General features: G+C 50.7%; 1 protein-coding gene across 1 annotated transcript; it reads left to right on the top strand.

The window, feature by feature from the left end:
* Window positions 1–296: 296 nt before the first annotated feature.
* Window positions 297–5,366, top strand: SOST (sclerostin). The gene is made up of 2 exons (XM_025363041.1): window positions 297–557; window positions 3,316–5,366. The coding sequence occupies exons 1-2, from the start codon at window positions 338–340 to the stop codon at window positions 3,735–3,737; spliced, it is 642 nt and encodes a 213-aa protein (XP_025218826.1). The 5' UTR covers window positions 297–337; the 3' UTR covers window positions 3,738–5,366.
* The last annotated feature ends 15,540 nt before the right edge of the window (window positions 5,367–20,906 follow it).

The raw sequence follows: 20,906 nt of genomic DNA, 5'->3' as shown, positions 1-20,906 counted from the left end.
TGATATCTGAAAACCACAGCCGCCAGCACGTGGGAGGTGCCGGAGAGCAGGCTTGGGCCCTGCCTCACACGCCCCCTCTCTCTGGGTCACCTGGGAGTGCCAGCAGCAATTTGGAAGTTTGCTGAGCTAGAGGAGAAGTCTTTGGCGAGGGTTTGCTCTGAGCACACCCCTTTCCCTCCCCCCTGGGGGGGCTGAGGGAAACATGGGACCAGCCCTGCCCCAGCCTGTCCTCATTGGCTGGCATGAGGCAGAGGGGGGCTTTAAAAAGGCAACCGTGTCCGCTGGAGACCAGAGCCTGTGCTACTGGAAGGCTGCGTGCCCTCCTCTGGCTGGCACCATGCAGCTCCCACTAGCCCTGTGTCTTGTCTGCCTGCTGGTACACGCAGCCTTCCGTGTAGTGGAGGGCCAGGGGTGGCAGGCCTTCAAGAATGATGCCACGGAAATCATCCCCGAGCTCGGAGAGTACCCCGAGCCTCCACCGGAGCTGGAGAACAACAAGACCATGAACCGGGCGGAGAACGGAGGGCGGCCTCCCCACCACCCCTTTGAGACCAAAGGTATGGGGTGGTGGAGAGAATTCTTAGTAAAAGGTCCTGGGGAGGTTTTAGAAACTTCTCTTTGGGAGGCTTTGGGAAGACTGGGTAGACCCAGTGAAGACTGTTGGCCTCTGCCAGCACTGGTCAAGGAACAGTCTTGCCTGGAGATGGGGGAAGGATGGCTCACTGGTACAGCCTTCTAATTCAGGTGTAGGGGCATGAGGCAACAGACACTGGTGAGAGCCCAGGGCAGGGAGGAGGCTGGGGTGGTGAGGGTATGGCATCAGGTTATCAGAACAGGCTCCGGGGCTCAGAAAAGAAAAGGTTTCAAAGAATCTCCTCCTGGGAACATAGGAGCCACGTCCAGCTGCTGGTACCACTGGAGAGGGAACAAGGTAAGGGAGCCTCCCATCCACAGAACAGCACCTGCAGGGTGCCAGACACTCTATGCTGGCGGTGGCTGTCTCCATGACACAGACCCACGTCATGGAAGCCCCAGGAGGTGAACCCCCAGCTCGAAGGGGAAGAAACAGGCTCCACGCACTCAGTAACTTGGTAGTGAGGAGAAGAGCTGAGGTTTGAATCTGGTTTGATCAACTGCAAGATAGCCCTGGTGTGTGTGTGGGGTGTTGGGGATAGATCTCCACAAAGTAGCGGGAGAGGAAGGCCAGAAAGGCACCCCTGCAGTGTGCATTGCCCATGGCCTGCCCAGGGAGCTGGCACTTGAAGGAATGAGAGTTTTCCGCAGTTTTAGCCCCTGACATGGGTGCAGCTGAGTTCAGGCCCTGGAGGGGAAGACAGCATCCTCTGCGCAGGAGTAGGCACATCCGTCCTCAGCGGCCACCCCATTCCCAGCCTTGCCTCATTCCAGGGGAGGGAGAAGGAAGAGGGACCCTGGGTTCCTGGTCAGGCCTGCACAGAGAAGCCCAGGTGACAGTGTGCATCTGGCTGTATGGTTGGCAGGAATCATGAGGCCGTGGGTGGGGGCTGGAATGACACTTCAGACTAAGGACTTCCCTGCCCTCTGGCCATTATCCAGGTGGCAGAGAAGTCCACTGCCCAGGCTCCTGGACCCCAGCGCTCCCTGCCTCATAACCTGTTGGGGCTATGGGGTGCTAAAAAGGGCAACTGTATGGGAGGCCAGCCAGGACCCTGTGTCTTCCAAATGGAGGACAAGGGTGCCTCCTCCCACAGCTCCCCTTCTAGGCAAGGTCAGCTGGGCTCCCGTGACCGCCTCAAGGGCTGTAAGGAACCCAAACACAAAATGTCCACCCTGCTGGACTCCCATGAGAGGCCACAGCCCCCGAGGAAGCCACGTGCTCAAAACAAAGTCACAGGCTGCAGAGGAAGTGCCTGACTTGGGGCACTATTCTTGGAAAGCCCCAAAATGCCCCCTTCCCTGGGCAAATGTCCCCCCGACCACACACACACCCCAGCCCTGCAGAGGTGAGGATGCAAACCAGACCACAAACCAGAAAGCAGCCCAGACAATGGCAGTGGCCACATCTCTCCTGCTGTGCTTGCTCTCCAGAGTGGGGGTGGGGAGCGGCCTTCACTGTCCCCTCTCTGGTTTGGTCTTAAGACTATTTTTCATTATTTCGTGTCACATTGGAACTATCCCCATGAAACCTTTGGGGGGTGGACTGGTACTCACACGACCAGCTATTTAAAAAGCTCCCACCCATCTAAGTCCACCATAGGAGACATGGTCAAGGTGTGTGCAGGGGATCAGGCCAGGCCTGGGAGCCCCATCTCTGCCTGCCCAGGGAGTATCACCATGAGGCGCCCATTCAGATAACACAGAACAAGAAATGGGCCCAGCAGAGAGCCAGGTAAATGTTTGTGGCAGCTGAACCTGTAGGTTTTGGGTCAGAGCTCAGTCCCCCTATGGTAGGAAAGTAACTAGAGTGAAAAACAGCCCTCAGCTCCATCCCCCAGCCCAGCCTCCCATGGGTGCTCGAACACAGAGCCTCCACTCTTGTGGGAGCCAAAAGGTGCTGGGACCCCAGGGAAGTGGAGTCTGGAGATGCAGCCCAGTCTTTTGGGCAAGTTCTTTTCTCTGGCCGGGCCTCAGTATTCTCATTGATAATGAGGGGGTTGGACACACTGCCTTTGATTCCTTTCAAGTCTAATGAATTCCTGTCCTGATCACCTCCCCTTCGGTCCCTCGCCACCACAGCAGCTGCCCTGATTTATTACCTTCAATTAACCTCTACTCCTTTCTCCATCTCCTGTCCACCCCTCCCAAGTGGCTGGAAAAGGAATTTGGGAGAAGCCAGAGCCAGGCAGAAGGTGTGCCAAGCACTTACCCTGCCCAGGCCAGGGACCCTGCGGCACAAGTGTGGCTTAAATCATAAGAGGACCCCAGGAGAGAAATGATAATAGTAATACATAACAGCCGACGCTTTCAGCTATATCTGCCAAATGGTATTCTCTGCATTGCGTGTGGAATGGATTAACTCACAGTGCTTGGGGCGGCCCATTTTACAGACTGGAAGAAGAGAGAGATTAAGGAACTTGCCCAAGATGACACCAGCAGTGAGCGATGGAGCCCTGGTGTTTGAACCCCAACAGTCATTTGGCTCCGAGGGGACAGGGTGCGCAGGAGAGCTTTCCACGAGCTCTAGAGCATCTGGGACCTTCCTGCAATAGGTGTTCAGGGGAAAAAGCCTCTGGAGACAGGCTTGGCAAAAGCAGGGCTGGGGTGGAGGGAGTCGGGCCGGGCCAGGGCAGGGGTGGCCAGGCGGGCGGCCACCCTCACGCGCGCCTCTCTCCTCAGACGTGTCCGAATACAGCTGCCGAGAGCTGCACTTCACCCGCTACGTGACCGACGGGCAGTGCCGCAGCGCCAAGCCAGTCACCGAGTTGGTGTGCTCCGGCCAGTGCGGCCCGGCACGCCTGCTGCCCAACGCCATCGGCCGCGGCAAGTGGTGGCGCCCGAGTGGGCCCGACTTCCGCTGCATCCCCGACCGCTACCGCGCGCAGCGTGTGCAGCTGCTGTGTCCCGGTGGTGCTGCGCCGCGCGCGCGCAAGGTGCGCCTGGTGGCCTCGTGCAAGTGCAAGCGCCTCACCCGCTTCCACAACCAGTCGGAGCTCAAGGACTTCGGTCCCGAGGCCGCTCGGCCGCAGAAGGGCCGGAAGCCGCGGCCCCGCGCCCGCGGGGCCAAAGCCAATCAGGCTGAGCTGGAGAACGCCTACTAGAGCCCGCCCGCGCCCCTCCCCACCGGCGGGCGACCCGGCCCTGGCCCCGGCCCCGCGCCCCACGTTTCTGTCCTCTGCGCGTGGGTTGATTGTTTATATTTCATTGTAAATGCCTGCAACCCAGGGCAGGGGTCTGAGACCTTCCAGGCCCTGAGGAATCCCGGGCGCCGGGAAGGCCCCCCTCAGTCCGCCAGCTGAGGGGTCCCGCGGGGCGGGGGAGGGAGTTGAGAGTCACACACACTGAGCCACGCAGCCCCACCTCTGGGGCCGCCGACCTTTGCTGGTCCCACTTCAGAGGAGGCAGAAATGGAAGCATTTTCACCGCCCTGGGGTTTTAAGGGAGCGGTATGGGAGTGTGAAAAGTCCAGGGACTGGTTAAGAAAGCTGGATAAGATTCCCCCTTGCACCTCACTGCCCATCAGAAAGCCTGCGGCGTGCCCAGAGCACAAGACTGGGGGCATCTGTAGATGTGGTTTCTAGGCCTGGTTCTGCCACTAACTTGCTGTGTAACCTTGAACTGCACAATTCTCTTTCGGGATCTCAATTTCCACTTTGTAAAATGAGGGTGGATGTGGGAATAGGATCTCGAGGAGACTACTGGCATATGATTCCAAGGACTCCAGTGCCTTTTGAATGGGCAGAAGTGTGTGTGAGAGAGAAAGAGACAGAGAGAGAGAGAGAGAATGAATGAGGTTGCATTGACTCAGTGCCAAGGTCCCTTCCAGAATTCAGAGTTGTGATGCTCTCATCTGACAGCCAAAGATGAAAAACAAACAGGAAAAAAAAAAAAAAAGTAAAGAGTCTATTTATGGCTGACATGTTTATGGCTGACAAACTCCTGGGAGAAGCTATGCTGCTTTCCAGCCTGGCTTCCCCAGATGTCTGGCTACCTCCACCCCTCCATCTCAAAGAAATAACATCACCCATTGGGGCAGAAAAGGAGAGGGTCCAAGGGTGGTGGGAGGGAGAAATTACATCCACCCCAACTTCCCAAAGAGCAGCATCCCTACCCCAACCCATAGCCATATGTTAAAGTCACCTTCCGCAGAGAAGTGCAAAGTCCCAGGACACCAGGCTCAAGGGAGCAGCCATCACGAACTCACAGACCAGCACATCCCTTTTGAGACACCGCCTTCTGCCCACCACTCACAGACACATTTCTGCCTAGAAAATAGCTTCTTACTGCTCTTACATGTGATGGCATATCTTACACTAAAAGAATATTATTGGGGGGAAAACGACAAGTGCTGTACATATGCTGAGAAGCTGCAGAGCATAATAGCTGCCATCCAAAAATCTTTTTGAAAATCTTTTCCAGACAACCTCTTACTTTCTGTGTAGTTTTTAATTGTTAAAAAAAAAAAAATGTTTTAAACAGAAGCACATGCCATATGAAAGCCTGCAGGACCGGTCGTTTTTTTGCAATCCTTCCACTTGGGACTTGTCCACAAGAATGAAAGTACTGGTTTTTAAAGAGTTAAGTTACATATTTATTTTCTCACTTAAGTTATTTATGCAAAAGTTTTTCTTGTAGAGAATGACAATGTTAATATTGCTTTATGAATTAACAGTCTGTTCTTCCGGAGTCCAGAGACATGGTTAATAAAGACAATGAATCATGACCGAAAGGATGTGGTCTCATTTTGTCAACCACACACGATGTCATTTCTGTCAAAGTTGACACCCTTCTCTTGGTCACTAGAGTTCAAACCTTGGACACACCTTTGAGTGCTCTCTGGTGGCCCTTGCAGCAATTATGTCTTCCTTTGAAAAGTCATGTCTGTTCCTTCCTTTCCAAACCCAGACCACATTTCTTCACCCAGGGCATAGTAATAACCTCAACCCTGTATCCTTTTAGCAGCCTCCTCTCCATGCTGGCTTCCAAAAACGCTGTTCTCATTGTATCACTCACCTGCTCAAGAGCCTTCCATGGCTCCCCCTTGCCCAGGATCAAGTACAGGTTTCCCAATCTGACATGGGAGGGCTTCTCTGCTTGACTCCCACCTCCCACTCCGCCAAGCTTCCTACTGACTCCAAATGGTCACACAGATCCCTGCTTCGTTAGTTTGCCATCCACACTTAGCCCATCCAATAACTTATCTTCTTTCTTTAGGATTCACGTTACTTGTCACCTCTTCCCCCAACCTTCCAGAGATGTTCCAATCTCCCATAATCCCTCTCTCCTCTGAGGTTCCAGCCCCTTTAGTCCACACCTCTACTTTGGTTCCTAATTCTGTTTTCCATTTGACAGTCATTCATGGAGGACCAGCCTGGCCAAGCTCTGCTTAGTACTGGCATAGACAACACAAAGCCAAGTACAAGTCAGGACCAGTTCACAGGAAACTTCGTCTTCTTCGAAGTGGGAATTTTATGTCTCCCAGGTAGAAATATAGGATCTTCAAAAGCGGGCCAGCCTCCTGCACTTTTCTCAAAGTTTCACCTCCCCGGGATGTCTAATAGTGCTGGATGCTAGCTGAGTTAGCATCTTCAGATGAAGAGTAACCCTAAAGTTACTCTTCAGTGGCCCCAAGGTGTGATGGTCATCTGGAAAGCTTTAAATTAAGTCCAGCCTACCTTGCGGGAACCCAACCCCACAAAGAAAGCTGAGGTCCCTCCTGATGACTTGTCAGTTTAACTACCAATAACTCACTTGAATTAATCATTATCATCAAGTGTGATAAGTGTGAGTGGGTATCAGTGGCTGGTCCTTCCTGTGGCTCCAGCCCCTGAGGAGGCCTCAGTGAGCCCCCGCAGAAAACCCATGCTTCATGAGTGTCTCAGGGCCCAGAATATGCGAGCAGGTAGGAAACAGAGATGTCCTCCATCCCTGAGAGGCAGTGTGGTCCAGTGGGTGGGGATATGGGCTCTGGGCCAGGTTTGTGTTTTTGGTTTGTTTGTTTGTTTGTTTTGAGACAGAATCTCGCTCTGTTGCCCAGGCTGGAGTGCAGTGTCACGATCTTGGCTCACTGCAACTTCTGCCTTCCCGGGTTCAAGTGATTCTCCTGCCTCAGCCTCCAGAGTAGCTGGGATTACAGGTGCACACCACCACGCCTGGCTAATTTTTGTATTTTTAGTAGAGACAGGGTTTCACCGTGTTGGCCAGACTAGTCTTGAACTCCTGACCTCAAGTGATCTGCCCGCCTTGGCCTTCCAAAGTGCTGGGATTACAGGCGTGAGCCACTGCGCCCAGCCCCAGGTTGGTGTTTGAATCTGAGGAGACTGAAGCACCAAGGGGTTAAATGTTTTGCCCACAGCCATACTGAGCTCAGTTCCTGGCCCTACCCCTCACTTGAGCTGCTCAGAGCCTGGTGGGCACATGGGCAATAATCAGGTCACACTGTTCTGTACCAAGTGTTATAGGAACCCAAGATAGGAATAATTTGCTCTGTGGAGGGGATGAGGGATAGGGGTTAGGGAAGGCTTCACAGAGTGAGTGCTGCTTAGAGATATTCCGGGTGGAGAAGGGGGCTTCTAGGCAGAAGGCATCGCCTAAGCAAAGATTGCGAGTACATGGCTGCTCATGGGTAGAAGAGAATCCACCATTCCTCAACATGTACTGAGTCCTTGCCATGTGCAAGGCAACATGGGGATACCAGGAATTCCAAGCAATGCCCAAACCTAGGGTCTGCTTTCTGGGACCTGAAGATACAGGATGGATCAGCCCAGGCTGCAATCCCATTACCACGAGGGGAAAAAAAAAAAAACCTGAAGCCTAAATTGTAGGTCGGGTTAGAGGTTATTTATGGAAAGTTATATTCTACCTACATGGGGTCTATGAGCCTGGCGCCAATCAGAAAAGGAACAAACAACAGACCTAGCTGGGAGGGGCAGCATTTTGTTGTAGGGGGCGGGGCACATGTTCTGGGGGTACAGCCAGACTCAGGGCTTGTATTAATAGCCTGAGAGTAAGACAGACAGAGGGATAGAAGGAAATACGTCACTCTCTCTCTCACACACACACACACACACAGGCTCTGTAGGGGTCTACTTAGGCTCCAAGTACAAATCAGGCCACGTTTACACAAGGAGGTAAAGGAAAAGAAACTTGAAGAAGCCACAGGACCCCAAAATTCCCTGTTTTCCTTGAGTCAGGCAGGACTTATGCAGCTGGGAGGGTGGAGAGCCTGCAGAAGCCACCTGTGAGTAAGCCAAGTTCAGAGTCACAGACACCAGATGCTGGTGCCATGTCCCACACCCGCCCACCTCCCACCTGCTCCTTGACACAGCTCTGTGCTCCACAACCTGGTTCCAAGATCATTGATTATAGCTCTGGGGCCTGCATCGTCCTTCCTGCCACACTCCCACCCCATTCTTGGAACGTGCCCTCTGTCTTCTCCCTTGTCCAAGGGCAGGCAAGGGCTCGGTTATTGGGCAGCTTTGACCAACAGCTGAGGTTCCTTTTGTGGCTGGAGATGCAGGAGGCAGGGGAATATTCCTCTTAATCCATGCAACCACATGCCTGGTTTGCCCAGGGTGGTCTCGTTTACACCTGTAGGCCGAGTGTAATTATTAACAGCTCCCACTTTTACTCTAAAAAATGACCTGATTCGGGCAGTAAATTATATGGTGCCCATGCTATTAAGAGCTGCAACTTGCTGGGCGCGGTGGCTCATACCTGTAATCCTAGTACTTTGGGAGGCCAAGGCGGGTGGATCACCTGAGGTCAGGAGTTAGAGACCAGCCTGGCCAGCATGGCAAAACCCCATCTTTACTAAAAACACAAAAATTAGCAGGGCATGGTGGCATGCACCTGTAATCCCAGGCACTTGGGAGGCTGAGACAGGAGAATGGCTTGAACCCAGGAGGCAGAGGTTGGAGTGAGACAAGATCATGCCACTGCCCTCCAGCACTGGCAACAGAGCAAGACTTCATCTCAAAAAAAAAAAAAAAGATACTGTCAATCACTGCAGGAAGAACCCAGGAACGAATCAGGAGAAGAGAGGGGCTGAGTCCCCATAGTGGCAGCACCAACTCCTGCAGGAAAGGCGAGACACTGGGTCATGGGTACTGAAGGGTGCCCTGAATGACCTTCTGCTTTAGAGACTAAACCCGAGCCCTGCAAGTGCATGCCTGTTCATGGGTGAGACACTCAATTCATCATTCCTCGGCATATACTGAATCCTTTCTTATCGCCACCCTCCAATGCCCAATTTCCCTACAATTGTCTGAGGTGCCTAAGCTTCTGCCCACCAAGAGAGCCAGAGCTGGCAGTGAGCAGCTGCAGGTAGGAGAGATAGGTACCCATGAGGGAGGCGGGAAAGAGAGATGGAAGGAGAGGGGTGCAGAGCACACACCTCCCCTGCCTGACAACTTCTTGAGGGCTGGTCCTGCCAGAAGATTTAAGGCGGAGGCAGGGGAGATGCGGCGGGAGAGGAAGTGAAAAAGGAGAGGGTGGGGATGGAGAAGAAGAGAGGGTGATCATTCATTCATTCCATTGCTACTTGACTGGATGCCAGCTGTGAGCCAGGCACCACCCTAGCTCTGGGCGTGTGGTTGTGATCTTGGAGCCTCATGGAGCTCACAGTGAGTGCTGTAAGGAGACGGATAATGGACGGATAACAAATAAATGTTTAGTACAATGCCCGGGAATGGAAAGTTTTCCAAAGAAAAATAAAGTTGGTGAGCATATAGACAGCCCTGAAGGCGGCCAAGCCAGGCATTTCTGAGGAGGTGGCATTTGAACTAAGACCAAAACGTGATGGGAGAGGGAGCCACACAAGGATCTGGGGGGGTGTGCACTGGGAGGGGGAGCAGCAAGTGCAAAGGGCCTGAAGGTATGTAGGGGGTGGAGAAGGGACACCACTAATTGCCTTGGGTGCCTTTCAGGCGTCTCCATGCCAAGGCTCTAACCCCTGATCTGGAAACCAACATAGTAATTATAATTATAGTGGAGAGGGGTGTGTGTGTGCGTGTGTGTGCGTGTGTGTGTGCGTGATTGAAAGAGAGAGAGAATGAGTCTCTGTACATTCTCTTGGCTCCATATGTTGAAGACCAGTGACCCTAAAGAAGAATATTTGCATATTATTAATTATGTAGCTATACACATTTTTCTTTTGAGACAAAGTCTTGCTTTGTCACCCAGACTGGAGTACAGTGGCAGCGATCATGGCTCACTGCAGCCTCTGCCTCCCAGGCTCAAGCCATCTTCCTCTCTCACCCTCCTGAGTAGCTGGGCTATAAGCAGTTGCCACCACATCCGGCTAAGTTTTGTATTTTTTGTAGAGACGGGGCTTCACCTTGTTGTCCAAGCTGGTGCACATCTATATTCTTTTTTTTTTTTTTGAGACAGAGTCTCACTCTGTCGCCCAGGCTGGAGTGCCGTGGCACAATCTCGGCTCACTGCAACCTCCGTCTCCTGGCTTCAAGTGACTCTCCTGCCTCAGCCTCTTGAGTAGCTGGGATTATAGGCATGTGCCACCACACCCGACTAATTTGTTTTTGTATTTTTAGTAGAGACAGGGTTTCACTGTGTTAGCCAGGATGGTCTCAGTCTCCTAACCTCGTGATTCCCCCGCCTTGGCCTCCCAAAGTGCTGGGATTACAGGTGTGAGCCACCGCGCCCGGCCACATCTTTATTCTTTAGGCTCTTGATAGGTTTGCTTAAGTAATGCTGCTAGCACTGGGCAGATGTATTACAATAGGAATATTGATGCCCTTGAACTCCTTCTAGCACATGCAGATGTGATACAATTCATATTTAGTTGCAGAAATGCCTGAAGTTTTCATTAACGGATGCCTGTAAGATCCAGGCTGGGCTGGAGGCAAAGGATTATCTTGGCCTGGGAAAGTGCAAGCACTTTCCTGCTGTGAATTCTTCCCTGCTGTGGCTCTAAGCCAGATGTATAAATATATGTGGATGGATACAGGTTTATGCTACTCAGCTGAGACTCTAGGTCAGGTGATGGAGATCTGAAGGGTAAGAAGGAGTCTAGAAATGAATTCCTTCTGGAAAGATTCATGATTCATTCTTACTTGTCTGAACTGTAAGAGCATCCTCATCGGTGAATGTATTCGTCACAGCAGCCACTGCAAACCCCCTTGGGGAAGACTTGCTTTCACCGTGCTTCTGGATTTGCACATTCGCTTGCATGTGCACACACACACATTGACACCATCTTTACTCTGAATATACAATGTCAAGCTTTCCTAGGTATTCTAAAATCCTCCTGTTTCTGTCCCTTGGTTGGCAGGTGTCCAAAAATGGTGCTGACATCCCAGGTCAGAATGGTGGCCAGTTCTGATCAAGACAGAGCCCCATATCTTCCAGGGACACCAGACAAGATGCCAGGACCACACCTCCACTCTGCCCAGAGGCCAAAAGCAGCCCAAGAAGATGAGGTGTTCTCTGTATGCATTACTCCCAGGTCCCCCAAGATTGGCCTCCAGCTGTCCTCCACCCAGGAGGAGCTGTGTGGAGACAGAGACTGGCTTGGGGTCCCATTCCCCAATCCCCTCCCTTCCATCTGCTATGCCACTGCCAGATGGACTTTGCTTTCTGTTTTTTAAGAAAGCAAAGTTCAAAAAATATTTTAAACATAGGAAATTGAATATGTTAGCATTTTAGCTCCATCTACAGTATTTCTTTATATTTTACACAGGGTTTCACTCTGTTGCCCAGACTGCAGCGCAGTGGCACAATCATAGCTCACTGCAGTCTCTATCTCCTGGGCTCAAGTGATCCTCCCACCTCAGCCTCCCAAGAAGCTGAGACTACAGGTGTGCACCACTACACCTAGCTAATGTTTTTTTATTTTTATTCGAGGCAAGGGCTCACTATGTTTCCTAGGCTGGTCTTGAACTCCTGAGCTCCAAAGGCAACAATCCATGTTTCCATACAGTCCTACATATATTATTTATAATCAATATACAAATGTGTGTTTTTAAATTTCACATGCATTTTATCATATCATACATATTCTGAAACTCACCTTTTTTTTTTTTACTCAAAATTATGCTTTTAAGATCTAGCCATGTTGGATTATTTTAAAATCTTGAATGGTATTATATTTTATGACTATACCACTATTTGCTTATCTATTTTTCTTTTCTTTTTTTTTTTTTTTTTGAGACAGTCTCGCTCTGTCACCCAGGCTGGAATGCAATGGCGCGATGTCAGCTCACTGCAACTTCTGTCTCCTAAGTTCAAGCAATTCTTCTGCCTCAGCCTCCCAAGTAGCTGGAACTACAGGCGTGCGCCACCATGCCCAGTTAATTTTTTGTATTTTTAGTAGAAACGGGGTTTCACCATGTTGGCCAGGCTGGTCTCGAACTCCTGGCCTCAAGTGATCTGCCTGCCTCGGCCTCCCAAAGTGCTGAGATTACAGGCATGAGCCACCGCGCCTAGCCTGCTTATCTATTTTTCTACTGATTTAGTTTGTTTCCAGTGTTTTCACTATCAAAACCAATGCACTAAGGAAGATGCCTGAATTTGTCTTCTGATGTGACATATGCTAGAGTTTCCTCAGGACAGAGAGGAGTGAGTGTTCTAATACAAAAATCTAATCATGCCATTTCCCTGCTCAAATTCCTCCATGGAATTTATTACCTAAAAGGTCAACTCTAAACTCCTTAGCTTACGAGTACATGATCTGGTATCTGCCTACCTGTCCAGCCACACATTTGACTGCTGACTTCCTTAGCACTTTGTTCCCTGCAATATTGTATTTCTCTTAATTTCTAAATCGCCCAGGAGGTTTTAAGCCTCTGCTTTTGCACATTCTCCTTAGTCTGCCTAGGATCCCATCCTCCAACTCCTCTGGCCTGGAAATTCCCCTTCAAGTCTCCTTTTGAGGAGACTGCCTCCTCCACAGAGCTGACCACACCACATCCATGCTGTGTTACAAGATTGCCACACAGGCTGAACTTGGCTATCTCCCTCTGGACTATGAGGCTACTGAGGACAGGACCCGGGCTTTGCACATTTGTAGCCTCAGTGCTTTTGCACAGGGCTTGGCCAGAATCTGGGCTCCATAAATATTTGTTGAATTAATGGATGTTTGGCTGCTGGAGCATGATTTGAGCAGCAGGAATGAAAAGCCCAGCTTCCTCCCAGCTCAGCAGCAGGCAAGAGCTTTGGACAACTTTTCCAAAGCATTTCTTTCATTCAAGTCCCTCTGTAGCTTTGCAACCATAGCGGGGAACAGGGCCCTTCCCAAGAAACCAAGTCCATGGTTGTTTACCCTGGACATCATTAAGTGCCCACATTACAGATATCTCTGTCATTTGGCCAACAATTTGGTGTTGTGATGTTAAGTTATTTCTATGTCTGAAGAAAACAGCTCAGCTCTGACTAAAGAAATAAATGATATCATTTTTCATTCAGGCAACCAGATTCCTTGGTACAAAAGGCTCCCGGGGGAGAAATGCTGGGACAGTGTGGCCCCTCTGAGGTTATTTACATCTGTCAGCTTCTCTAATCTCTTGCCTTCCTTCCTGTCTGTTTCCTTCCCTTTGCACAGAGCCCAGCATTGAGCCTGGTACTTACAGTGAGGGTGGTGGAGCCATCGTCCTCACGTATGCACTGGGGATTGGGGCTTGTGGGGGGTGGCCCAGTGGCATTTAGTGTTGTTGTTGTTTTTTTTCTTAGAAACCAGCCTCAATTTAAGATAATAACTCTCCATGTTTGCCAGTGATCGCTATTTGTAGGCACTTATTTTCCCTGGTCAATTTGGCTAAGACAAATCGAATCTAAAAGGGAACACTTTCTAAAAATGCTGCGGGGCAGTTTGCAGAAACTGGACCAAGGAACATCTTCCAGGTCATCTGTTCCATGATGGCCTGGATGCCCCCCTTCTTAAATGAGATGGGGGGTAGAAACAGACTCCCCAGCCTTTTATGACAGCACCTTTCAGGTGCCATTGAAATCGGGGGAACAAGGACCCTGAAGAATCATTTGGTCTGGCCTTTACTGAAATGTTCCAATTCCTGCATGGTCAGCCCCCGCCCCCCTCTCCAGCTGGTCTTTTGTCAGTGTCCTCACACCCCCAGCCCGGCCCTGGTTCCCACCCTCCACCCACCCTGCCTATCTGTTAGTTCCTCGAAAGCACCGGCTCCCGATTGTGATGACACTGTTCCCTCTGCCAGGGACACTCTTCTTGCATTCTCTGCCATCCATCCGATATCGGCTCAAATGTCACCTCCTCAGAGGCCTTCCCTGACCATCCCATCTAAAACAGGATCCCACTATTTTTTTTCCTAACCCTTGTCACAAGTTGTCATTTTATATTTGTGTCATGGCAGGTCTGCCTCCGCTGCCCAGTTGTAAGCTCTATTAGGCAGGGACAGAGTTGGCTTGTTCTTGAGATCAGAGACCACAGAGCCTGGCCTGCAGCAGGTGCTTCGTATATGTTGGCAAGTGAGTGAACCAGCAAGGGGCCGGTGGGCCCTGGCACACTTGCTCTGCTATCACTACTACCACCGCTAAGAATGTCATTTAAATATCGGATCACAAACACCAGCTTTAGTCCCAGGCAGTCCTCCTGGAGTGGGAGTAACAGACTCTCTCCACTTCATCCCCCAGGCCTGGAAAAATGTTTTGAGCTTTTCGGTTGCTTGTTCTTTGCTTCTTTATGCGCAAGATGTTTTCCTTTCCTCAATCACTTTATTTCCCTTTTTTCTAATAGTCACATCTTCATTAGAGATTTTATATTACATTATCATTCATAGACTCCCTTTTGAATTTTCCCTGGTCCTTCCGTTGCTGTCTGGGGAGACAGAGGTGCACACTTTGAAGTCGATACAGGACCCATTCACACTGCCTAGCTTCTGCGTGGCTGACCAGCTGGGTGTCTCCAACCCCTCAGGGGCTCCACCAGGCCCCTGGAATCAACCCCCATGGTTCTCCCTTGCTCCCCTATCTCCTGCATGCATTCAACTCACCAACCACCACGTGCACAGTTTCTGTTTTCTGTCCATCTGCCTAATGTCTCTTGAATCCACCCATTTCTCTCCAGTGCCACTTCCCTGGTTTGGCTGCTGTCTCCCTTGTCCCAGCCTCTGATGCTCTCCTGGCCTCTGGACTCACCTCCTCTAAGCCAGTCTTCCTCTGGGCACAGAATCTGATCCTGTCCCTCCTCTGCTTCCTGTGGTCTCAGGATGGAGAGCACTCACCTCAGCCAGGCCCCCAGGCTAAAACCGATCTGATGCTCCCAGCTCTCCAGGCCCTTCTCTTCGCAGATGCCTCTCTGGGCTCCTCCTTAGTTCCTGCAAGTCCCGCACTCTCTCCCACCTCCGGCCTTTGGGCAGCGGGTCTTTCAGCCAAGTGCTTTTCCTGTGCCACCTGCTACTCCTGCCTCGGCTCTCATACATCCTCCTGGATGTCCCGCTGAGCCTCCAGGCCAGTTAGGGCCTTCCCCTGTGTTTTCCTGACAGACTGTAATTTCCCTCATATTGCCTTGGCAAAGTGCCCTCTAATTGCCAATTTATTATTATTATTATTATTTTGAGATGATAATAATCTCGGTCTTGCTCTGTCGCCCAGGCTGGAGGGCAGTGGCGCGATCTCGGCTCACTGCAACCTCTGCCTCCCAGGTTCCAGCGATTCTCCTGCCTCAACCTCCTGAGTAGCTGGGACTACAGGCACATGCCACCACACCTGGCTAATTTTTGTATTGTTAGTAGTGATAGGGTTTCACCATGTTGTCCAGGCTGGTCTCGAACTCCTGACTTCAAGTGTTCTGCCCACCTCGGCCTCCCAAAGTGCTGGGATTATAGGCGTGAGCTGCCATGCCCAGCCACCAATTTATTATTTCTTCCCTTAGACTGGGAGTTTCATGAGGGCAGGGGCTGGCTGTCATACTCAGGGATGCAGAGAAAATCCTGACTTAAAGTTCCTGTGACTTGAACATGCAGGAGAAGCCAGACATGAAGGATATAAATTGAATCAACTTGGCCTGAAGATCCCAGCCAGGAGGATCTGGTCCCCCAGGAAGGGAACTGATTTGCCCTTGAGGCCCCTGGGACAGGAGAAGCCACAGCATCCTGTTGTTTGATCCTCTTATCTTCAAGCAGGCATGACTGGGTTCCAGAAATACAAGCCATAAAATAGACCTCCAGACTCCTAGAGAGGATGTGAAGCTGCAGAAGCCCTCCACTGAAAGACTGGACCCACTACCTACTCCTCCTGGCAGGTGCCCTGGACGAGGGCACGGCCCTCACAGCATTCAAGTGTGAAGGGATTGTCCTTCTCCAGCCCTGGACATTAAAAGGTACCCCTGATGAGCCATAGAGGGACTGTGAGTGTGTGTGTGTGTGTGCGCGCGCGCGCGCGCGTGTGTGTGTGTGTGTGTTGGAGGAGTTGCTTATGGAAAATATTTTTCCTGCTCTTAAAAAGGGACTCCTGGCGCCTGTAGTCCCAGCTACTCGGGAGGCTGAGGCGGGAGAATGGCGTGAACCTGGGAGGCGGAGCTTGCAGTGAGCTGAGATCCGGCCACGGCACTCCAGCCTGGGCGACAGAGCAAGACTCGGTCTCAAAAAAAATAAAAAATAAAAAGGGACTCCTGCTAAGTGCGATGGCTCATGCCTGTAATCCCAGCACTTTAGGAGGCCGAGACAGGTGGATCACCTGAGGTCAGGAATTCGAGACCAGCCTGACCAACATGGAGAAACCCTGTCTCTAATAAAAACACAAAAATTAGCCGGGCATGGTGGCACATGCCTGTAATCCCAGCTACTCCAGAGGCTGAGGCAGGAGAATTACTTGAACCCAGGAGGCGGAGGTTGTGGTGAGCCGAGATTGTGCCACTGCCCTCCAGTCGGGGCAACAAGAGTGAAACTCTGTCTAAAAGGAAAAAAAAGGGGGGACTCCTTTCTGGGCGTGATGGCTCATGCCTGTAATCCCAATACTTTAGGAGGCTGAGTCAGGTGAATCATTTTAGCCCAGGAGTTCAAGACCAGCCCAAGCAACGTGGCAAAAAACACACAAAAAAATTAGCCAGGAATGGTGGTGTGCACCTGTAGTGCCAGCTACTAGGGAGGCTGAGGTGGGAGGATCACCTGAGCCTGGGAGGTCAAGGCTGCAGTGAGCTGTGGTTGCACCACTGCAACCCAGCCTGGGTGACAGAGTAAGACCCTGTCTAAGAAAAAAAAGCGTGTAGCACCTCCCTCCTCTTCCCCATTCTCTCCCTTGCTCCCCTCTCCATGTGAGGTGCTGGCTTCCCCCTTCGCCTTTTGACATGATTGGAAGCTTCCTGAGGCCTCCCCAGAAACCCAGCAGATGCCCAGCACCATGCTTCCTCTACTGCCTGCAGGATCACAAGCCAATTTAACCTCTTTTCTTTATAAATTACCCAGACTCAGGTCAGTCAGCCTTCCTTCCTTCCTTCCTTCCTTTTTTAAAATTTTTTTATTTTGAGACAGAGTTTTGCTCTGTTTCCCAGGCTGGAGTGTAGTAGTGCAATCTTGGCTCACTGCAACTTCCTCCTCCTAGGCTTAAGTGATCCTCCTGATTTGGGTTCCCAAACTGCTGGGATCACAGGCATGAGCCACCACCACACCTGGCCTCAGATATTTCTTTATAGCAATGCAAGAATGGCCTAATACAGGTGACAAGTCAGAGTTTGCAGGGAAGCCCAAGAAACCAAGCACATTTGCTGCCTGAGTGAGGCCGTGAAGGGAGCCAGTGGACAGGTCTGCAGGCAGCTGTGGCTCAGCAAGGCCAGTTGGCCAGAACACAGGCCAACTCTACCCTAGACCTCTCTGGAGAAGGGGATTCTGGGAGGTATTATTCCCAGATTAGCCAAATGGACAAAACACAAAACAGCAGGAGGACCAGCCCCACTCATCTCTCTGGCCTCCTCCCCTCTACTCCCTACCTGTGCCTGGGCGCTAAACTCTTTACAGGTCCCCCTTGTGCCTCTGCCCATGCTATGCCCTCAATTTTGGATACCTTTGCTCTCTTCTTTAGCTAGTCAACGCTACAGTGAGCCCTCAGGATCTAGCCCCAGAGACTCATTCCCTAAGACATCTTCCCTCTCCAAGAACTCCCCTCTCCTCCGTGCTCCTCGAGGACTGGGTACAAATCCATATTGCAACTCCTGTTACCCATCGAGTCTTCCTCCTCACCAGGTCTAGTAATCTCTTGGGGAGGAGGACTGTGTCTGTGCTGGCCGGCCTCCCAGCAGCTAGTGCTAGGGAGGCAGGGTTCCCAGGGAGGGGGCAATGCTCTCCTGGCATGGAAACCACTAAAACACTGGTGCAGTGTGCTTCAGAATCACCTAGGGAACATGTTACACATTCAGATTCCCAGTCCTCACCTCCCCAAGATTTTGATTTGGTAGTTCTGGAGCTAGGCTCAGGAACTTGCTTTTTTTTTTTTTTTAAATTGGGCAGCCTCTCGAGCCAGAGTAGGCTCAGAGACTCCCAGGAACCTGCAGTTTTTAGCAAACACCATGAGTAATTCATGAGCAATTTGTCTACCACATCAGGCTGACTCTGACAGTACTGAATCTTTTTTACTTTTTTTTTTTAAGAGTTTAAGTCTAACTCTTTTCATTTTTTTTACCTTAGTTTCTAGTTAGATTAGACGGTCTGTCTTTTTTATAGATAAAAGCTCTATTAAGTCTCTATAGGTCATATTCTGCTTTTATTGGAGGCCCTGAAGCCCGGACTATGGGATTTAAACGTCTCTGAAGGGTGACAGAGAGGACCAGAGAGAAGGCAGTAGAGTTGAGGCATGGAGTCTGCCGAGGGCCTGGCCAGGACAGAGAGACCCAGCAACGCCTTGTCCCCAAGAAAATCTCCTTGTCTTTCTGAGGAGGTCCTGGGTGGGAAGAGCTAAGCCACAGTGGGTGGGCTCAGGCCCACGGGAGGGGACTCAGAGCATGTGCCACAGTAGCCCGTGACACGGGACCTCCCACGCAGGTCTCCTGGGGAGATGGAGAGAAGCAGATTATTCCCCCAACATATCAGTGAGGGCACCTTGGGCCCAATTGGCTGGAGAGGTGGGGATGAGTGGGGTGGGAACAGGATGACAGCAGAGGAGCTGGCACTAGGACAGGAGCCACAGCAGGCTCAGTACCACAAAGCGGGTCCTTGCCAATTTTGACATCTGCCCCCAGTCCCTGCCTGGTCACCCAGGGAATGTGGCTTTAGATATGTGGCTTGGGACCCCAGAAGAGGGAGAGGGAGCCTCTCAGCCTCTCTAGATCTTCTTGGCCAGGTGGTGGGAGGTGGCTTCTCCCAGGGGCCCCGGGGGCTGCTGGATGAGATGCTGACTCAGTTGTCTTCTGAGTTGAGCCATTGTTTTATTTAAAAATACAGAGGAAATAAACCCACAACATCGCTCCACCCCTGAACACAAGCACTGCTTATATTTAGGTGTAACCCCTTCCAGTCTTGTTTCCTCTGTGTGTGTGTGTGTATGTGTGTGTGTGCAGGTACATGCATGTGTGTGTTTGTACCATAGGTCCATAAAGTTCTGTATTCTGTATAACACCATTAGCATTTTCTATGTTGCTACAGAGTCTTTGTGACAATCATTCCCAAAGGCTGCCTGGTCTACTGAGATGATGGGCCATAGTTTCCTTAAGGATCCTCTGTTGTCCTCTGACCCACACAATAACACTAAGTTTTACTTGGGGCCAGACTCCTGCTCCCTAAAGTCAGCCCTCTTCAGACCCCAAATCTTGGCCCTCTCAATCCAGTCCCTCACTCCCTGACCTCTTCCTACATTCTTCTGCCTGCTCCAGACTTTTCCATTTACCTCCCAATTTATATATCACACTCACCACCACCCTAGATCTGACAACTTAGATAATGCCTTCTCGAATACTGGAAAAACCTGAATTGCCATCAATTTTTGAGGTTCCTAGTATACTATAAAATGTAAATATGCCTAAAGAGGGTTATAAAGATTGTCAGCTATTTTAGGCTGGGTGTGGTGGCTCACACCTGTAATCCCAGAACTTTGGGAGGCCAAGGGGAGTAGATTTCTTTTTTTTTTAATTTTTTTTTTTTTTTGAGACAGAGTCTCGCTCTGTTGTCCAGGCTGGAGTGCAGTGGCGCGATCTTGTCTCACTGCAAGCTCTGCCTCCTGGGTTCACGCCATTCTCCTGCCTCAGCCTCCCGAGTAACTGGGACTACAGGCACCCACCACTTTGCCTGGCTAATTTTTTGTATTTTTAGTAGAGATGGGGTTTCACCGTGTTAGCCAGGATGGTCTCGATCTCCTGACCTCGTGATTTGCCCGCCTCGGCCTCCCAAAGTGCTGGGATTACAGATGTGAGCCACCATGCCCGTCCAATTTCTTGAGCCCAAGAGATCAGGACCAACCTTGGCAACATGGTAAAATCCCATCTCTACCCAAAATACAAATATTAGCCAGTCTCATAACCCAGTCTCAAAACAAATAAATAGATTAAAATTAAAAATAAAAGATTGTCAGCTATTTCAATGTTTACACTGAACAAATTAATATTCCTTTCACCAGTAATGTGGTATAACATTGTTATGAAACTCACGAGAAATGTACAAATAAGGTACCACAGGTGATACCAACTCTCCAGAGGTGGAGACAAGGTCAAGGCCAAATGACAAATGTTCTCTTTGGGTCTTGTCAGAGTCACTCTCTGGGACTAAATATGCAATTGCACTTGAAGAAAAAAATAGCAGAAGTCTAAATTTGAGACCCATTGAGACCTGAGCCAATGGCTCTCCATATTCCCCTTGTGTCTACAACCAATTAAAAACAAAATAAAACAGCTTATCCAGGCTGCTTCTCTAGAACTGGGCTTTGGCCTACCTTCTTAGGCTGAGTCTGGCACCCATACTCAGATCTGATGCTTTGTTGCCTGGAGTGCCTCCCCCACCCACTCAACCCTAGCTCCTGGGATCCTGCCTTGGGTCAGCCCCCTTGGCTGGTACAAGAGGTGTTTGGAACATCTGATGGCTTCTAATATTTTCACTATCGTAAATGTGGTGGGTGGGATTCTCTGGCCCTATCAGCCTATTTTCCCTCTCTATGCTCATCCCTACTGAGGAGGGAATCTTTTAACCTCACCCCTACTGAGAAGGGAGCCTTTTAACCTCATAAATCATTAGAGTGATACATCAAGAATCCACTGTGAGAGAAATAGATTATCTCAAGGCCCCTCCACTCAGAGGATGGGAGGATGTGGAGCAGGTGGTTCTATCTACCTTGTGCACAGGGGCCATGGGGAGCAATCCAGATTT

This window comes from Theropithecus gelada, chromosome 16, assembly GCF_003255815.1.
Source record: "Theropithecus gelada isolate Dixy chromosome 16, Tgel_1.0, whole genome shotgun sequence".
Lineage (NCBI taxonomy): Eukaryota > Metazoa > Chordata > Mammalia > Primates > Cercopithecidae > Theropithecus > Theropithecus gelada.
This window is presented reverse-complemented; position numbering and strand designations above follow the sequence as displayed.

What these genes read in the sequence shown, in the direction of transcription:
- SOST (XM_025363041.1), top strand. Translation starts at nt 338, where the DNA reads ATGCAGCTCCCACTAGCCCTGTGTCTTGTCTGCCTGCTGGTACACGCA. An exon ending in CCACCCCTTTGAGACCAAAG is followed by an intron (nt 558 to 3,315) that starts GTATGGGGTGGT and finishes CTCTCTCCTCAG; the next exon opens with ACGTGTCCGAATACAGCTGC.